This window comes from Canis lupus, chromosome 13 (genome assembly GCF_048164855.1).
Source record: "Canis lupus baileyi chromosome 13, mCanLup2.hap1, whole genome shotgun sequence".
NCBI classification, from domain to species: Eukaryota; Metazoa; Chordata; class Mammalia; order Carnivora; family Canidae; genus Canis; species Canis lupus.
In genome coordinates this window covers 44,767,905-44,787,353 of record NC_132850.1, presented here as the reverse complement: position 1 = coordinate 44,787,353, position 19,449 = coordinate 44,767,905, and the positions used below count along the sequence as shown (strand labels likewise).

The window sequence follows — 19,449 nt, the reverse complement described above, 5'->3', positions numbered from 1 at the left end:
ATGCATTTTCAACACGTACATCTTAAACCAGGTATCTGAATTTACCTAATTTTCTTCACATTAAGTAGAATTTAAACATCATTGCATGTAATTGAGGAAATCCCTGGTAAAAGGATAGAGTAACCCTGGAATAAATCTCTTTTGCTGTCTCTGAGCAGCTGCACACCTAGTTGATGGTTCACAAGGGAGTGGCAAAAAGAATTAAAAAATCTCATAATGTGCCTCCAGATAATTGCATTTTCCCCTTTTATTTAATAACACCCCCTGAAAAACCCTGTTTTTAGTGCACTGTAGCAAGAAAGCAAGCAGTAAAGTTAGGGAAGGCCTTTATGGGGTGTCTGGAAAATGCTGGCACTTGGAGAGGGGCTTTCCAAACACTAGGTCTTGGCTGGTGTGAAATCTCAAACCTAGGACTGAGAGCGTGTACAGAGGATTGAGTTGTACTGTTTTCATTTTTGACTTTTTGAAAGGACTCAATTCTTTTATGTTTATGTTGACTTATATAAGTGAATTGTTTACAATAAGAAAATGGGAAAGATTTCATTGACAAGTTCAGAAACAGCACGTTAATATTATAAATGGCTAAATTTTGAACATTAGATAATTCTAGAAGAAATAGCTAACATTAAGTTCTTGAGTTCCCAAGGACTGTCCTCTGCCCAGTCTTTCCTGGGGACAACAGAAATACTAACCAATTCTGCAGAAGTCCCCTTCCCATCCTGGGGTGCAGCAGCACTTGCCCGTGGGGGTACAGTAGCCATTCCGACAGAGTCGGGAACACTCCGAAGTCAACACCTGTGCAGGTTGTACCGTGGCTCTGCATTCCTCAGGCATTAGAGGTCTGCATCAGAAGACAACAGTTCAATGTGTATTTTGGTTGAAAATCAACATGAGAATGAAATTTAGTGGTCTTGGAGCGCCTGGGTGGCTCTGTTGGTTAAGCATCTGATTTCGGCTCAGGTCATGATTGCAGGGTCCTAAGATCGAGTCCTGTGTCAGGCTCCCTGCTCAGTGGGGAGTCTGCTTCTCTCTGCCCTCCTGTCCCTCTCCCTACTTGTTCTCTCTCAAATACATAAATAAAATCTTCAAAAAGAAATGACAGAGAGAGAGAGAAAGGAAGGAAGGAAGGAAGGAAGGAAGGAAGGAAGGAAGGAAGGAAGGAAGGAAGAAAAAGAAAGAAAGAAAGAAAGAAAGAAAGAAAGAAAGAAAGAAAGAAAGAAAAAGAAAGAAAGAAAGAAAGAAAGAAAGAAAGAAAGAAAGAAGAAAGAAAAGAAAAGAAAAGAAAAAAAGAAAGAAAGAAAGAAAGAAGAAAGAAAGAAAGAAAGAAAGAAAGAAAGAAAGAAAGAAAAGAAAGGAAGAAAGAAAAGAAAGGAAGAAAGAAAGAAACCGTGTGATCTTACAGCTTGCAAAGCATTTCTTTTGCTAAGGAGACTTATTTTAAGTGACTCAAAAAGACAGACAATTGTCTGAGAAAGAAAAATCCACACCAGTGAGGAAAAATCTAACTAACCAGTTTTGAACCAGAGAACATGGTAAACATTATAAGAAACTGTAACATGATCAAAATTCATTGATTAAAACTGTAATTAAATTGATATTTTCCATTCAGTAGCTAAATATCTCTAGCAATTAAAATTCTTAAAGACATATCAACATTTTTCCTACTATTTTTAGGAATAGTATCTGAGATAGTTTTTGCTTGTTTTGGTATATTTGGTAATATTACAGAGCTGAAGGCATTCACCTAAATGAGCAGTTGCAGCCTAAAATACCTTGGGAATCCATTTTTGTTTCATTTTACATTTCTCTTGAAATACCTATCTCACACTGATTTTTCTGGAAGGGGTGTGTGTGTGTGTGTGTGTGTGTGTGTGTATACTATTGACTCCACATTTTAGCACTTTATGCAAAAAATTATCCATATACATATGCATTTTCAGATTTTTTATTTTGTATTGCTATGAAGAAAAAGAATGTTATTAGCAAACAGAAACATAGTATCTAAGTAAAAAGTCATAGACTTTAACTTGCTCTACAACTGCCAGCATTGAGAGATGCCTTCACAGATGTTTACAGTGCTTACTGTTTTTGAAATAAGAGGTTGTCTTTCAAGTGAGATGAGGCTGGAAGCAGGGTCACCACTGCTTATTACCTAATCTTAGAGAAACCATGCACAGTGGCACTTCTCTATCGGTCACTGTTGCCTGGGCCACAGTGTGGTGAGAAGGCTCTTTCCAGTTCAGGAATGTAAACTAAGTTAGGTCAAACACCAGTAGGATGGCCAAGGCAGTTGGACTCCTTAAGTATCATAACAAAGAAGGTGATAATTATAGGTCAAAGCCACTAAAATAAGTACATGATAGAGCCTTCAGAGATAAGCAAATAATTTGGCCCTGTAAACTCCAGTTCCTTGAGATAGGTTATCTTGTTGTCTTTCTGGCAATATGAAGTGATAATAATTTAGGGCCTGACTTCAGGCTGTTTCTTCACTGACTCCAAACTGTATTCAAAATACAGTGTCTTCTTTGGCTCCTCTCTCCAGTAAGAGTCTCCCTCTATGTTGAAAGTACTGTGTTTTGCAACTAATGGGACAATTCAGAAAACTCCCTTAAATTTATTCGACCTCTTATTTAAATCTAGAAGAATTACATCTGTCAATTTATGTGAAAGGTTCTCAAGGCATTCTATGAACTGAGCATATTTTCACTCAGACAACATTAATGAATAATTTCCATGTGTTCCCCAAGGCCATCTTTCTGGGGGTAAGAGAAAGAGGGGTTGAAGTGGAGAAAGAGTGAAATGGGTATGCCAAGGAAGGTGGGGGCATTGACTTCGCTTTCCTTTTATGTTATTGAATAACCCAGGTTGGCTCTAGGTCTTCCTTGATAAAATTCTTACTTTGTGAAACAATGGTGGCATTTTTGATCATCAGAAGAACCATTTTTCAAAGGTTATGAAACTCTTCTGTCACAGGCTATGGCATTCAGTGAACAGGTATTTTACTGGAAATGGAAATTCTGTTTAGAAATTGGATAATTTCTACTGATTACTCAATTATCCTCCCTCTTTCTGACTCATTCAAGAGGAGATTCTAAAGTAGAGCATGTCAAAAATCTATTACATGTTGGGGCGCCTGAGTGGCTCAGTTGGTTAAGTGTCCAATTCTTGGTTTCAGCTCAGGTCATGATCTTGGGGTCTTGAGATCGAGACCTGCATTAAGCCCTGCATCAGGCTCATCACTTCATCAGGGAATCTGTTAGAGATTCTCTCTCTCTCTCTCTCTGCCCCTCCAGCTGCCCCCCAACCCCATGCTCACTCTCTCCCTCTCTAAAATAAATCGTAATATATATATACATATATATATACACATATACATATATATACATCATATATACATATATATGTATATATACATATATAAAGATACATATATGTATATATATATTACATGCTATATATGATGCAAAATATGCAGGTACATAGCTCATACACTACTTGACAATATGGTTTATGCCTGAGCAGATGAATTTAAAGAGGAGAGGACACCATTTAGATCAAGAACGTAAGTGACCTGTTAAATAACAACTACCAGAAGATGTTGCCCATTTGAGGCAAAGTGTAAGGACACCGATTCATGTGCACTAGGAAAAGGAACAAGGATATGACAATTAAGGACCCATTAGTGAAGTACAATTCTTCAGGGCAGCGCATCTGCCTCTTGTTTCCCTGCTGATCCTCTAATTAGATGCTTTGACTATTTCTCACCAAACATTCAAATATGTGGAAACTCAGATGGGGGGGTGGATTCTAAGTTTTTTTGCCTAAAGTTTAGTAAATGCTTATCTATCTGTATTATTTCACACTTGGGCTTGTTTACTCTAGTTTATATAGAACTATGTGGCTATCATATATGAACATGATTCCCTTAAGTTTTTATTTAAATAGCAGGAAAATAATCCTTTTTTTCTTTAATGAAGTGGCCAACTGACATTCCTCACTTAGCATGTTAAAGAAATCCTCTCTCTTTAAACTGTTATTCTATTGGGGATCAATTAGTTGAAAGTTTACATGAATGACAGCCCATCTTTTTTTTTTTTTTTTTTTTTTTAAGTCATTTTCTTTCTTTTTCAATATGGGACTTGAACTCATGACCCTGAAATCAAGAGTCCCAGGATTTACTGACTGAGCCAGCCAGGTGCCTCAAGGATAATCATCTCTTACAGAACTTCACTTCTCTCTCTTTTTTTTTTTAATTTTTTTTTTTGTTTATTTATGATAGTCACACAGAGAGAGAGAGAGGCAGAGACACAGGAAGAGGGAGAAGCAGGCTCCATGCACCAGGAGCCCGATGTGGGACTCGATCCCGGGTCTCCAGGATCGCGCCCTGGGCCAAAGGCAGGCGCTAAACCGCTGCGCCACCCAGGGATCCCCAGAACTTCACTTCTCTTAATGAATGGGTTCCCCTATCTCCTTTCCTATCCCAATTGAAATGAAAGCTTTCTGACATATTCAATCCTCCTCAAGACTAGTCAGTCACTCACTCAGGCAAGTGCTATGCTCTTCATGGGGTAAGACATAAACAAAACAGGGTCCCAAACCTCATGGAGATACCATGGGGCAGACATTAGAACACAAAAGTATAATGCAGTGTAACTTTTGTTATGATATAGGTGCATGTGAAGTAACACAAGAATACAGACAAGGAAGCAATTAGTTTAGGACTGAAGGATGTTTTAGAAGATGACATTTAAACCACCAAAATATTTTATCTCCTTCAATTACTTATATTCATAGTAGTTAGGAAAACACTAGAAACTTTCTCAAATGCTTTTTCTGAACTATAAACTCCATGAAGACAAATGTTTCCCTGTCTTCTTTTGTGTCCCCCAGGAGCTAGGAAAATGTGTAGCATATGGAAAATAGTCTGTTGAATGAATAAATAAGAATATGGAGTTTTAAGAGAGTGTTTCTTTTCTGTGCTGAGTAAAGATATTAGGAATATACAGACTATTTAGGGGAGGGATATCATTAAAATCTAGTTGTTATACTTTTATATCATAAGTTTAAAACTAAAAATACTTGCTATATTTCTCTCCATTGCCTAAATTAACTCAAGTCTTCCAAAATTCTTTTAAGGCATGATCAAATTCATTTTAAATGAAACTGTTTTCTTTATATTAATTATAATCATGGTAAATAAATAACAGACTAATAAGTATTCATGACACTAAGATAGGATTATTTTCTCCTCCAGCTGGGAATTAAGTCAATGTTGAAATTCATTTTTCTGGTTATATATTGGTAAAGTCTAACAAAGAGTTTTGGTCTTCCCAATCATTCTCCTCCACTCACTCTCTGTTCTAGTGATATTTCTTCCTTCCATTGAAAAGAATAAAGTTTCTTACAAGCAAAGAGGAACCAGAAAAGGGAATAAAACAAAGAAATTTGAACTTAATTATTAGTGTCACCTAGAAATAGACCATAATATTCGTACATAATTATTACATATACACACTACATGGAATCTAAACAAAAATCTAGAGTATATACCTGTAGTAGGTTTCCCCATTTTTCATTCTTATTTTTATTGGCCTGGAAAATTAGGTGTTTTAATGTAGATATACTAAGATATCTTTTAAACAATTACTTTTTAACTTTAGGATCCTTACCTCTCCTGAATAAAGTCCAAGGTAGCTTTCAAAGCAGGAAACTTACACAAAAGGATATTTAGGTTTATAATAAAGAATGTATCAGACCCATTTGTTGACAGTTATTTCTATAGTCCTCAAACATAATTTAAATCAGAAAAACACACTTTATAAACCTTGTACCTGACAATGAAACAATAAGGACTAGTGCCAAAAATTGTCCAACATTCTTTAATGCATAAAGCATTGTTTCTGGAATTTAAGATGTTTTTTTTTAGAAACCTTAGAAAACCAGAACCCCTTTGTCTGGTTTTGAGTAGAGGCATAAAGGTTTTAGATACTTTCTTGAATTAAAAAGAGTTGTAGGGTAGCCCGGGTGGCTCAGCGGTTTGGCACCTGCCTTCAACCCAGGGTGTGATCCTGGAGACCTGGGATCAAGTCCCACGTCGGGCTCCCAGCATGGAGCCTGCTTCTCCCTCTGCCTGTGTCTCTGCCTCTCCCTCTCTCTCAAGAATAAATAAATAAAATCTTAAAAAAAAAAAAAAAGTTGTAACATATCCCATGTGATGACTTTTTGTGATTAGCTAAAGCCAACCCAGTGAATGTCTCTAGGTAATGAGATTATAAATATTTTTAATTTTATGATATTAAATTAATAATGAATAAGTAAATCAATAAATGAGAAATATTCTGTATATCCATACAGAAGCACAGGATAAATCCTGTCTGAGTAGGCCTGCTCTTCAGATTGAGAGTGTTAGAAATCTTTTGTGTTTTTTATAAAAAGTAAAGAGATTTCATTCTGAAATTTTTGTTAGGGTCTTATATTTTAAATTCATGTTATTGTAAACCAAGGTAAATAAACCATAAGTAATACTCACTTATAAAATCCTGACTCATTAAGGGGTTTCAGAAGAAGCAATAATTCTATAGGTTCTCTTAATCAACCATCTGCTTAATGGTGGAAGGTGATGTAAGAACTGTCTTACTCTTAGGGCGCTTCGGTGGTTCAGTCGGTCAAGCAGTTAAGCGTCTGCCTTTGAATGGAGTCATGATCCCTGGGTCCTGGGATTGAGCACCGCATCAAGCCCCCCATCAATCCTCCTGCTCCACAGGGAGTTGTCTTCTCCCTCTCCCTCTCCCTCTGACCCACCCTGCTCTCTCTCTCTCAAATGAATAAATAAAAAATCTTTAAAAAAGGAACTGTCTTATTCTTTTATATATATTCACATTGAGACACTTGGAAAGGTGTTCCTTTGCAACTGTAAACTTTGCAAAACTGGTTTTCTTCCATGTTTTTCCTATTCTCATGAGAAACAACAAAGTGCTAAGTCTAAATCTTTACCACCCATAGCATGGTGCCAGACCAGAAGAACCAGCATCACCTAGGAAATTGTTAGAAATACAGACTATCAGGCCCCTCCATAGACTTACTGATTCTACACTTTCGTCAGGTGATTCACATACATATTCAAATTTGAGACCCACTGTTCTAAGTTAAGGCCATTTCCCAGCCAGTAGCAAATAATGTGGCCATGAATTAGTGTGGCCAGGGGCCTCCAAGTAGAGAATGCTTTGAAATTGTATGCTTGGATGGAAGTCTTCACCTCTACACAAAAAGGCAGGCTTTGGAAGCCACCACAGATTCTACGGTTTAACGAGTTTCCTCACTGTGAACATTTTGACATGCAGCAATAATCTGTAACCACTGCTTATTTCTAAAACCAATACTCAGCACTTTACGTTAAAAAAAAAAAAGGTAAGGGGGTGGATACTTCTCATGATGGGATAGATTTTACTGTTTTCCACCTGTCTAGCTTGGTAGGACTGCATGGTCATCTCTCACATACTCCTTTCAATGCTTTTCTCCAAGGTCAACACATAAATTGATTTTTCTTTAAGTCTGGATGTTCACTAAATTCTTTTTGTTTACGTTGATATTTATCTTTTCAGAGTCAGTTTACCTACAAGGAGTAGAATTTGGGATTCCACTGAATTTGCAGCCTGTTTTAGGACTACAGATAACCATTTTGTGGCAGCTAGTACATGATACAAATTCCACTTGGTTGTACGGAATCTTACACATTCATAATACAATCATATTCAGGTAAAAGAACAGCGAAAATGGAATCTATTTCTGCATAACCATGCAACGTTTGTCTCTTTGGGACGTCATGGCAGTATAGATGGCAATGCCATTTCCTAATAGTATTTTTCAAGTACCATTTGAGGTATTATTTTTAAAAATTATTTGCTTATTTAAGTCATCTCTATACCCAACGTGGGTCTTGAACTCACAACCCCGAGATCAAGAATCTTATATACTCTTCAGATTGAGCCCCAGCCAGGTGCCCCTATTTGAGGTATTCTTAAGGAATACTGTCCTTGACATTATATCACATGTAGGCTGCAAAAATCTTTTTACATACATCCCAAGCAATCTTGATACTGGAGTAGAGGGAAACAGTTCAAATTCAGGAAGAGCTCTGAACTTATATACATTCTGTGTCATATTAAAATTTTAAATTTGTATTGTATATTTATAGAATTTCAATTTAGGATGAATAAAGCCAGTGTTTCGTCTTCTTTCCAGATATCACTTTGAACTACTATATTTCTCTTTTCTGCAACGTGCTGAAAAAGTGGACCTGGGTCTCGACCCTTTTTTCTGAGACCAATGTTGTCTTCATGTTGAGGTCTGCAATTTAAATGCTAAGCATGTGCTCACTCAAAATAGTGCTGATTGGTGGTTAGGCTGAGACTAAGCAAGCTGTAAATTCAAAGGGGAAACATGCACTGATGATTTGGTGAAGGGGACTGTGGGTCTAGAAGTATCTACTAGCCCAGTGTTTTTTCCAGTCAACTGTCCCTCTTTAGGAGAAAGGCACCCATATTTAAGGCCTTGTTAATCTCACTATCCAAACACCACCACCACAATACACAAGTATGTAAAAGGGTGTGTGGATGTCCTTCATTCAACTTTTCAGGTTAACTCAATGTATATATATTTCCATGGGAAAATGAGGAAATGAAAAAGTCATTATTTCCTTAAAGGGAAAACCTAGGAAAAATAATTAAGGAGACTGGATGATAACGTCATTTGCTTTTACAAACCAAAAAAAAAAAAAGTTCACTTTTATTAAATTGCATTCAATGTCCGTTGCATTTTTCAACGTCCTCAATTCAGAAACTAGACTACCCAATTATTAGCAATGAATGTAGAAAAACAGGCATTTCCATTTTAATTTAATGTACACATTGCTGAAAAATCTTGTATGCTACATAATTGCATACTAAAAATAACAGGGCTTATGGGAAAAACAGGGATGGGACAGACCCCTGAAGATGTGTGCAACTTTGTAACTAAAACACTAAAACAGCAAAACTTGGTTCCTAGTGGGAGAGCTGGGGCAGCCCTGGGAACGCCCCCAGGAGCTGGAGGTTGCCTCAGGGGAGTTCAGGAACACCCAAACCCAAAGTGGAGCGGAGGTGGGCTATGAACACCAGGGTCAAGTAGCACCTGTAGAGAGCCCAGGCTTCAGGAAGGCCCCACTGGGGACAAAAATCCAGTGCGGACACTTGTTTTTCATTTTACCCCTTAGCTAACAGCTGGGCTGAGGGGTTGTGATTTTTCCTGTAATTCTGGCCATACTTGCTTGAAAAGCTACATAATTTCCATGTTATGGAGTCATCATTCTCTTTTATATGGGAGCTAATTAGTGTTAAATGCACAGTGGAGCAGAACGGACTGGGCCGCGGAGCCAAATCATGGCAAATTTTACCTATCACAGTTTCCATAGCTTTCTGGACCATTAATTCGGCAATTGACAGCATATAATATTCTTGCTTAATATTTTTGTCCCAAAGTATTATTTATCTCAAACAATATTTATGTTTTTGATAACATGTGTGATCTCCCACTTTAGAGTAAAAATAAAGTCCTCAGAGAATGGGACTAAGTTCTCACTTATATTTTCCCATTGTAGCAGATAATACATTATCTTGAACACGTGAGCAGATAAAAGATTCTTGTAGATTGATAAAATCTCCTGATTTAAAAATTAAGGTACATTTAAAGTCAATGCCACTGCTTCCTAATATAAAGAAGGAAATATATTCTGTTCAGAATTTTATGTCCAAAAGCAAGATTTGAACTTAAAAACTTAATTCATAAGCCATAATTGATAAAAAATAATGTTAGATACTAAATAAGAAATGTCTATAATTGGGAAAATAGGCATTTTTAAAAAACCACCTTGGTTACATCATAATTCAAGATTTAAAAGCCTACGGTATTTTTTTTTAAAGAAATCACCGAAAAAATATCTTTTTCCACTTAAAGTTGTAGAAGTACCAGTGTTTTAATTTTACATCATAGGAAGTCAAAAATTTTAAATAACACTAAATGCTTTAAATGGGAAACAAAAATTGGACACAAGTTTCTTCCCTTTAAGAGAACACAAGAATGTTGGTTTAAATTCTCTTTCAAGACTCTTAGGGTGACTAATTCCCAAATTTTGATGTTACACTTTTTGATTCATTTGTAAATGTTGACAAAAACAAGTCACATAAGCATTTAACTCGACTACGATGGATTAGTTAAAAAAAAAAAAGCTGCTAAGATGCTAAGATGCAGTTTTTCCTTTAAAAAAAATAGAGCTTCCAGGATGCATGAGTGGCTCAGTAGTTGTGCATGAGGGTGTGATCCCGGGGTCCTAGGATCAAGTCCCATATCAGGCTCCCTGCATGGAGCCTGCTTCTCCCTCTGCCTATGTCTCTGTCTCTCTCTCTCTGTATATCTCATGAATAAATAAATAAAATCTTTTAAAAAAATAGAGCTTCTTCCACATCCCTGGACCCATTGGTAGATCATGTGACTCTTGGTCTTGAGGTTGTAAGTTTGAGCCCCATGTTGGGTTCAGAGATTACTTAAAAATAAAATCTTACAAAAATAATAAAAAAGAATAAAAAGAAAACCTTCCTGTAGAAAACATCTTTCTACAAATTTATGTAGCGTTTTATGCAAGGTTAAATCTATTTTTATTTCGAGTATTGCAATATCTGATGATAAATTGCCTTACAATCAAATTATAAAAAATTCAGAAGATCTAATAATATCTGACTTTTGTCCCAGGCTAAGAAGAAACATGGTAATTAAAAAGAAATGCTTTTAAGAATTTTTGACTCTTAACAAATGAGTCTCATTTTGAAAAAATATACGCTTCATTATTCGTATTTTTCAATTTATGTCTTTTTAACAAATGCTATTTGTAAGTGGCAACTCAACCAAGTCTTCATTGCAGTCTGTACAATTACTCTAGGAATTGATAATCCAACATTCAAAGTTGATAGTTTAAGGGAGACTGTAATTAGCATAAAACAGAACATTCCTTTGAGTGCCATGGTCATATGCCACATGTCCAGGAAATGGGATATATATATATATGAAGCCTCATATGGACATCTTAAATGACATGGTTTTTAGATACTTTTTTTCTGTGAATCATTATATAATATTTGCTACTCATTTTGAAATAGGTGATGGCTCTACGCAGCAGGGTGTGTGTGACCTGAATATGTTTAAATGTGTGTGCAGATATCTACATATGCAAATCCTGGTAAAGTAGGACTAAAATTCCAGTTACACTTAGGCCATTACCATACATTATGTACGTATGCTCGTTCATTCATTAGAAGTTTCTACTTTGATCTTATCCCATTCTTTTATAATAAATCCTCAAAATTTCAAATGCTATATGGCAGCTTGGAAAGGATTTATTAGTCACAAATGTACTAACAAATGCATCACAACATAAAATATAGTACATTAAAACTAAAATGTAAGCAGCAGATAAGAATATAACCACTTTCAGTTATTGGTATGTAAAAAAATAATAACAGCAAACATGTAGAACATGCTTCCTGGTCTTTTGGACTTCAAATCCACCATGCTGAATGGATTTTTATAGGGCATATACTTGTTCATGACCTCCAGTGTTAAGAAATTCTGTCATGTTTGAAAACTAGTCCCTAGTGGAGCCTGTGTCCCTGTTAATAGCTGAAAGGTCAATGGAGCTGCTAAACAGTTTGTATTACTGTCAGGGTGGCCATGAAAACACCGCCTGCAGCAAGAGGACTTGGCAGCTGGGTCAACAGGCACTGTGGGGATTTATCAACCTAGGGGGGCCACTTGCATAAAACTTTGACTGATGAATTGGGACTAGACTGGCTTATTGGGCTAAAGCTTCTCTATTATGTGTGACTTTCTTTAGGATGGCAGAGCTGCCTGCTGGCTCCCTGAGACATATGTGAAGGATAAACAGAACTGATTTCCTCTTATGAAGTGATTTTTTGGAAAAAAAAAAAAAACACTCTTTAGCATCCAGTATAATAAGGAGTAGGATGAAGATATTAAGAAAAAAATAAACAAAAGGCAGTAAGTAGGGCCATGGAGGGGAAGAGTGGGGAGGAGGCTGGGGGGAGCTGTTTTTGATACTGGTCACACAGGAGTTTGAGGATACACGTTTCTGTAAAATGACCTCTCAAGCCAGGAATTTGCATTGTTAATTTATAGACCTCTTAAGGGAATGGTCTGTGTGACTTGGTTAGATTACAGATAAATGATATATCAAAATATAGTGAGACTGGGTACACAGTAATTAAATTAATATGATTAAGAATAATTTTGTTTTACAAATTCCTGGAGAAATAACCCTGGAAACGTTTCAAAAAAAAAAAAAAGCCATTTGGTGTAAGTTCATCTGATACAAAAATTAAAGAATCTTTGGCAGCAATGTGAAAAAAAAATTGTGTTCTATAAAAATAAAGCTTAGAAGGTACATAACTGTTAGAATTCTTTAATTTCTACCCCACAGGAGCATTTGTTCGATTCTGAAAAGATTTAATTAAGAACACGCATCCAGGACATGATTCGGACATTTGGAAACTAAGTATTAAGAGCTCTTGAAAGCTCCACAGATATTCTTACCCCAGTTTTGGAAAGACAACCTTAAAAGTTGAGAAACCACCTGAAAATAACTCTTGAATGCATAGAATGAATGCCAACAATATTAAAGAACTTACTATGTTTTAAGTGTATTATTTAATTATCTTCAAAAGCGCTCTGTGGAAATGAGGAAGGGGCAGAATGATCATCTGCAGTTTGCTCATCGGCAAAGAGCACAGTAGGGTGAAGTAACTTGATGCAGGGTCTCCCAGTAAGGAAGATTCCGGACACAAGACCAGTTGACTCCCTGTCCTTCCAGGATGCCCCTGTTCCTAGTCTTGATTAGTCTTAGATGGCACAAGTAAATGAAACTAAAATTACTGCCCACCTCTTGTGCTTACTAGAGCAGACAAGACCCAGGACTACAGACTTTTTGAGACCTAGTGAGTTGACTCAGCAAGCTGGATATTGGTATTGACTGGATCCTAACTGCACTCTCTCATGAGATGCAGCTGTTTTACCTTTGACAATATTCCTGAGGTGTTCAATATTCTAGCATGGAGGAAAATTTACTCCTTCTTTACTTTTTCCTTAAATGACTCCTAGGTTTTACTTAAGCCTTAGGAAAACCTGGTTGCAGTCTTACTGCATTTTCACTTTAAAAAATTATAAATAATGATATTTGAATTTTTAAAATATTTTATTTATTCATTCATGACAGGCACAGAGAGAGAGAGAGAGGCAGAGACACAGGCAGAGGGAGAAGCAGGCTCCGTGCAGGGAGCCTGACGTGGGACTCGATCCCAGGTCTCCAGGATCACACTCGGGGCTGAAAGCAGCGCTAAACCACTGGGTCACAGGGGCTGCCCCTTGATATTTGATTTTTATAAAAGGTTATCTTGCCACCCTTTTCTGAGATGGACACTCACTACAAAATGATTTTACACTCATATAAGTGATTATGTAACATATAACTTTAGACCAAATTGCCCTTACAGATTGAGGTGGTAATGCTGTAACCTAATCTACTTTTGCAAGAATGACTTCAGAATATTGCAGATGGTTTTTAAATTCCCTTGTCTTTTTTATATGTGAATGTGTGTGTGTATGTATGTGTGTATAAGGAAAAACAGAAAAAAAACATAAATCCTATGGTGAGAAAGAATGTCACTTCTATTACATGTAATATAGAATATAATTTTTTTAAGTAGGCTCCACACCAAGCATGGAGGCCAACATGGGGCTTGAACTCACAACCCCTGAGATCAAGACCTGAGCTGAGACCAAGAGTTTGATACTTAACCAACTGAGCCACCCAGGTGCCCCAACCACAAAAATTTTATGATTCTTTGTTATTCTCTTCCAGGACCATGAGTCAAGTGCTGTTTGAAAATAAGTGATTCTAAAGACAGTAGATCTAAAATACAATTAACCTAAGATTGAATTTGAGTTAGATTTTTGATATAACAAGAAATGTCTATAACAAGAAATGTCTTTTCAGTTGATGAGGCTCTTTCTTCAAATTCTCCCTCAAAAGTTTTGGAGAAACAGTTGGGCTCTGAAGCAGACATTCTGAACTCTGTTACGCTAGTAATTAGCTTGTGTTTCTAAAATAATCCTGTTCACATACACTAAAGTGTCTGCTTATATAAAACTTCAACTCATCTAGGGAGAAATACTATAATAATAAACGTTGGCATCCAAATTGAAACAGCATGAAGCTCCCAACAAATGTTTATGAAAACATTTGTTTTCTTATAGTCAGCTTCATTTTGAAATTTATGCCTATGCCTGTGTATGAGGACAGCATGTTTGGGACTGTTACTCCCCCCACCTTCTGAAAACCAAACACACATCTTAACCCTGGCCCCACACGTGACAGGACTCACCAGAAACAGGCACCATAATGAGAAGTCAGGCCTTTCAGGTATGTCACTCTGAGACCACCCTACTAGAGGAGGCCCCAAGATCACAAAGCCAAGGTCCCTTATGGAAACTCTGGTAATTAGACACTAATAATGGACTGAAGGTGTAAAATTCACCTCAATTCACCACCAGCAGACTAAACAATCCAGATGAAGAGAGAAAGATTTTGTGAGAAGACGGAAGAATTCATTCTAATACTACCAGGAAGCCTGTAAAAGCAGATCAACTTTGACAAACATAATGGACTAACGACCACTATTTGGAAAGGAAGAGCATTCGATCTGAGTAAAATCCCTAGCATTATTTTTCATCATGAGAATGCTGCTACTTTGTTTGATTTTTGTTTTAATATTGCCAACTTCAACCGCACAGAAGTGTCTGATATTTTTTTCATTCATTACTTTGCTTTTTACAAAGAGGGCATTCATTTCACACCCAAGGAGGAAAAGGTCTTCTACAAGGCATAGATGGGTACTTCTTTTTCTTTGGAGGAGAATTTGGATTGTTACATAGAGGAGGAATGTGATCAGGGTGTGACAGGTGAGTATATGGGATATGCCGAGAGACCGTGTAGAATTGATTACTCCTCTTTTTATTCTGTAGTACCAACACCAACTTACAGTTTTCTCAAGAAACATCATGTTTTGTGGTATGGGAAAAGGATGAAAATCTCTATTTTGTTAGTCTGTGATTTTTTTCCAGAAAAAAACATATGCTATGACTTATAAATAATATTTTTAAAGTGGAACTAAATTCATGCTTCTAGGAAGTTTTTTAGGTTATTAGAATTTATTCTTCTAAAAGAGACTTGAAATATGGGAATTTAAATATGCAAATAGGTTCACAAAGATAAGTTAGTACAGAGAGAATTTGAAATTCACAGCATGCTGTACCTACAGTCTGACAACAGGGGTGGTATCTGAGAACTTAGGTTTTGGTAACAGTCATTTCTAAGCTTATGACTAATACATTTTTGATAGTATATAATTTTAGCAGTTGCTGACAGTTCTGCCTTTATTCATGAAATATTCTAATTATGGTTCAAGATAATGCTGTTGTGACGGGCAAGTGGAAAGGAACAGGGGACCAAATGTATTTTTTGAAAGATTCAACATTCAAGTCTTCCTCTTGCTGAGGTAAATGAGGACATTTCTTCAGTTTCCATTTGTTCAGTCACAGAAGCCTGCATGAGAGCTGTGAGCTGCCAGACAGTTTTGAAATAAGGCTCAGATGTTGAACTGCCAAATAGCTTATCTTGATTACCTGATGAAAAAATCATACTAAACAGCTGTCACTTCTGCTAGTATGTTTCCAGTTTTCTGGAAAAAAGAGGAGGGTTTATTGTTTCCAAAATGAAAGCCGAAGCCACAGTCCTACATGTTAGGTCCTCCTCTGGAGTGTAACTGGGCTTGCTGATTCCACAAATAGAATTCGCTCCCTGATAGCACAAAGAATGACAGGAATATGTGGACACATTAAAGCTTTAGAGTCCAGCAGAGTCAAGTCTAGCCCTCACAGCCTGGAGTTGAGGGTCCTCCCAGGCAGCACTTGGCATACTGGCCAAGGCAGAAGCATTCATGTTGGTTGACTGGTAGTTACAATTCATTACCAATTTGAACACAGTAAAACAACTTGGAGAAACACTACTTGACTTAAAGGAATGTAAAGAGATCTCACCTTTTGGGATCTACAATTTTGTAGAGTTTTCCATTGTGAGTCTGGGTCATACTTTTACTACTCGACAGAATGTAAACTTCACCTGTGAAGACAGAAATACAGTATGTTAATCTATAGTATTATAAGGCCTTCCTTCCTATTGCCTAAACAGATATTTTATATAAATAGGTAGATGGGATATTTTACATTTATTTTTATATCTATTTATATATCTATGTATATATGTATGTGTAGGTGTATGCATATTTGTGTGTGTGTGTGTGTATCTGTATGCCTATGTATCTCTGTATATCCTCAGGAAATCACTTGCCTGAAGATGATGAGAGTTGCACAAGTCTGCCTTACAGTGCATCCAGAATCCAATCACTTCTTTCCACATCCTGTCCACTCCTATTCCAGAGCAAGGAGACATCCGTCCCTCCTGGATTAAGGCAGCAGCCTCCTAACTTATCTCCCTACTTCTACCCTTTTTCTTCTATGTTTAATTTCAATGTATCAGCTATAGAAATTCTTTCAGTCAGATCATTTAAGTTGGGTCATGCTCCTTTGTTTCAATACTTCCAATATCTCTTAGAGCAAAAGTAAGTCCTGACAGTGGCCTATGATGTCCTCCCTTATTGCTCTAACCTTATCTGCATTTTTTAAGGTAATCTCTATACCCAACATGGGGTTCAAACTCATAACCCTGAGATCAAGAGTTGGATGCTTCACTGACTGAGCCAGTCAGGCACCCCCATGTGGCTCTTAAGTAAAGCTAAAGAGTTTCACATTAAAGCCATAATTCAAGGAAGATATGTTTAATTTTAATTATAAAGTATACACAATGCTATAGCTTTTGGACACTAAGGATTGTATATGCTTCATTTGTTAGTTCTGCTCCCAACATAGTATTATGTGCAGATAGATGTTTGGATATTTTAACCAATGATGGTGACACTAACAGGATGATTGACAGTGAATCATTTGCAGTAAGGTCTGGGGAAATCAGAATGATTCAGTCACAACATCTAAATATTCATCTCTAACTCTGCCACAAACACTTTAATTCTCATTTATACTTTAAAACTAGAGTTTGCCAGTGAAATTTAAATTCTATAATAGAGGATTTCAGCGAGAAAGAGTATCTCTTGGTACTTTTGAGTGAGCTAGGAGATGTATCAAGGGAAAATTAATTGTAAATGTTTCGATTCTGGAATGAGAAAAAAAGGGATTGGAGTTCTCATCTTTAAGTCATTACAGTCCTATAGCTCTGAAATACACGCTAAGTCTCTTGTTAACCTAAATGAATGGCATGGAACTCTTCCTGATGAATTCTATATTTGATTAATAAAACCCAAACTGGACTTCTAGGGAAAATATTCTGATTTACATGGGAAACACAACTCTTCTTTTTTAACACCTAAAATTCATCCTAGAGGCGAAAGGAGCATAGTGGCCATGGTTTGTTTGGACGCTATTCTTTAGATTGAGTCATTATAAAAGCTACATTTATCTCTATAATTTAAAATTAGGAGGATTTTCACTCTGTGATAGCATTCCAATATCAGCTTCTTTTTGCTTATAAGCTGCATACATTTTCATAACACACCAGCAAATGTATGTTAACACAGATCATCATTCAGAAGATAACTTTTATTCTGTTGGAAAGCAGATCTACAAATTTAGCTTATCATGTACAAACTGCGTGCCTCGATGGACCAAAAAAAAAAAAAGTTTAGAAATAGAGGATAAGGTGAGGCTGAGATTATAACAAATTTTTTACTTATTCCAAGAGACATGGACAAGTGAAAATGCTTTCAGATAGAGAACAGAAACCAATGAGCTCAGATTTTCTAAAATATCAGTAGACATTTAAGATTTTCTCTTTTTAGGACTAAAAATTTCTTTTTTTGTTGCCTTCATTACAAACAACTGCTTTGTTAGTTTTATATTTTTGGAGTGGAAATAAGATTTAAAGACCCCCCCCCCCCCCCCCCCCCCCCAAGAAAGGTCATTGGGAGAGAATAGGTAGCTGGGCCGTCTCTAATCTCCATGGTAGGTCACCCTTGCTGCAGGTACACTGCCAGCAAATGGAGGATGAGATTGTTACACTTATTCTTCAGAACAAAACAAAGCCTCTTGGGCAAGGGAGTGAGAATGGAATTTCATAGAAATAGTGTGTACAGTACCTAATTCATCTTCTCCAAATCCCAATATGTGACCTGAAAAGTAACCTCTACAGGAACCACTGTTGCCGAGACAGAGTGGTTTTTCTTGCCATTGCTTGCTCACAGGACTTTGCTGGAGGGTTAAGAAATTCCTACAACAAAGAGATACCGTAAACTTACAATGAAAATAAGCTTTAGCTTAAAAAAAAACCACAATAAAATTCTTAAAATAAAACTCACAATGAATAATTGTGCCATAAACCTGGCTTCTAAAAGGAAAAATAAAATAGCCCATAATGTGTGCGAATACTGTGAAATTCTCATGTGGTGAGAAAGTACTTAAAGATGGTATTTTGTTTGGAGGGGGGCACTAAAAGTACCTGAGTATGAGAAAAGCCCTCCCCTTCATCCAGAGAATGATACTTCCTCTCCAGGACTAGACTCCATGCTGTGCTATTAATCAGAGAGAGGGACAGGGGGGAGATCATGGGGTCAGTAAACTTTTCTGGTTCCTTTTAGCGACCAAGCATATCAGCTCTGCCATATGCCTGAATGCCAGTGACTTGGGAAACAAGATTCATAATTTGGGTTTCATCACAGAGTTCCTGAAATCGTCCACAAAGTGACCTCGAAAAATTAGGCTAAGATTTAATTTTGTAGTTTTCTTATTGACAGAGACAAATTAAGTTCTCTAAAACTCCTGAAAGTCTGGCAAAAATAAAGGTTCTGAGCCTTCCATTTCCAAATAATTTGGAAAATATTCACACAACTCATGTATAACAATAGTTTTCAAATTACTCATTATCATGGTAAAATTATGTTAAGGATGAAGGGAAAAGCCTACATGATATGAAAAGTCCACCTGAAGACTTCTCTGCTCCAAAAAATTATTTTATGAACTTAATCAAATTTGTTTAAAGAGCATCTCTTAGGAAGTTCTTTAATTAAACTGTCATACATAATGAAACAATGAGAAAATAATAATCTTTATGGGTGTTCCAGACCTGACTCCCAAAGGGAGACAATCATTTAAATATTTTATGGTAGTGTGTCCACTCATCAATGGATATGTCATTTGATACATCAAATTGTGGTATCAGGAAAC

At 36.6% G+C, this 19,449-nt stretch overlaps 1 protein-coding gene across 5 annotated transcripts in view; it reads right to left on the bottom strand.

Annotated features, from left to right (window-relative positions):
* HHIP (hedgehog interacting protein) overlaps positions 1 to 19,449 on the bottom strand; it is a 93,551-nt gene that overhangs the window by 8,927 nt on the left and 65,175 nt on the right. For 4 of the 5 annotated variants that reach the window (XM_072773433.1, XM_072773434.1, XM_072773435.1 and 1 more), the window contains exons 10-12: positions 18,366 to 18,496; positions 16,198 to 16,279; positions 693 to 841 (exon numbers count right to left, since the gene is read on the bottom strand). In XM_072773433.1, the coding sequence (XP_072629534.1) occupies positions 693 to 841; positions 16,198 to 16,279; positions 18,366 to 18,496 (362 nt within the window). The remainder of the gene's footprint in view (positions 1 to 692; positions 842 to 16,197; positions 16,280 to 18,365; positions 18,497 to 19,449) is intronic. The other variant, XM_072773437.1, reaches the window with a different exon arrangement.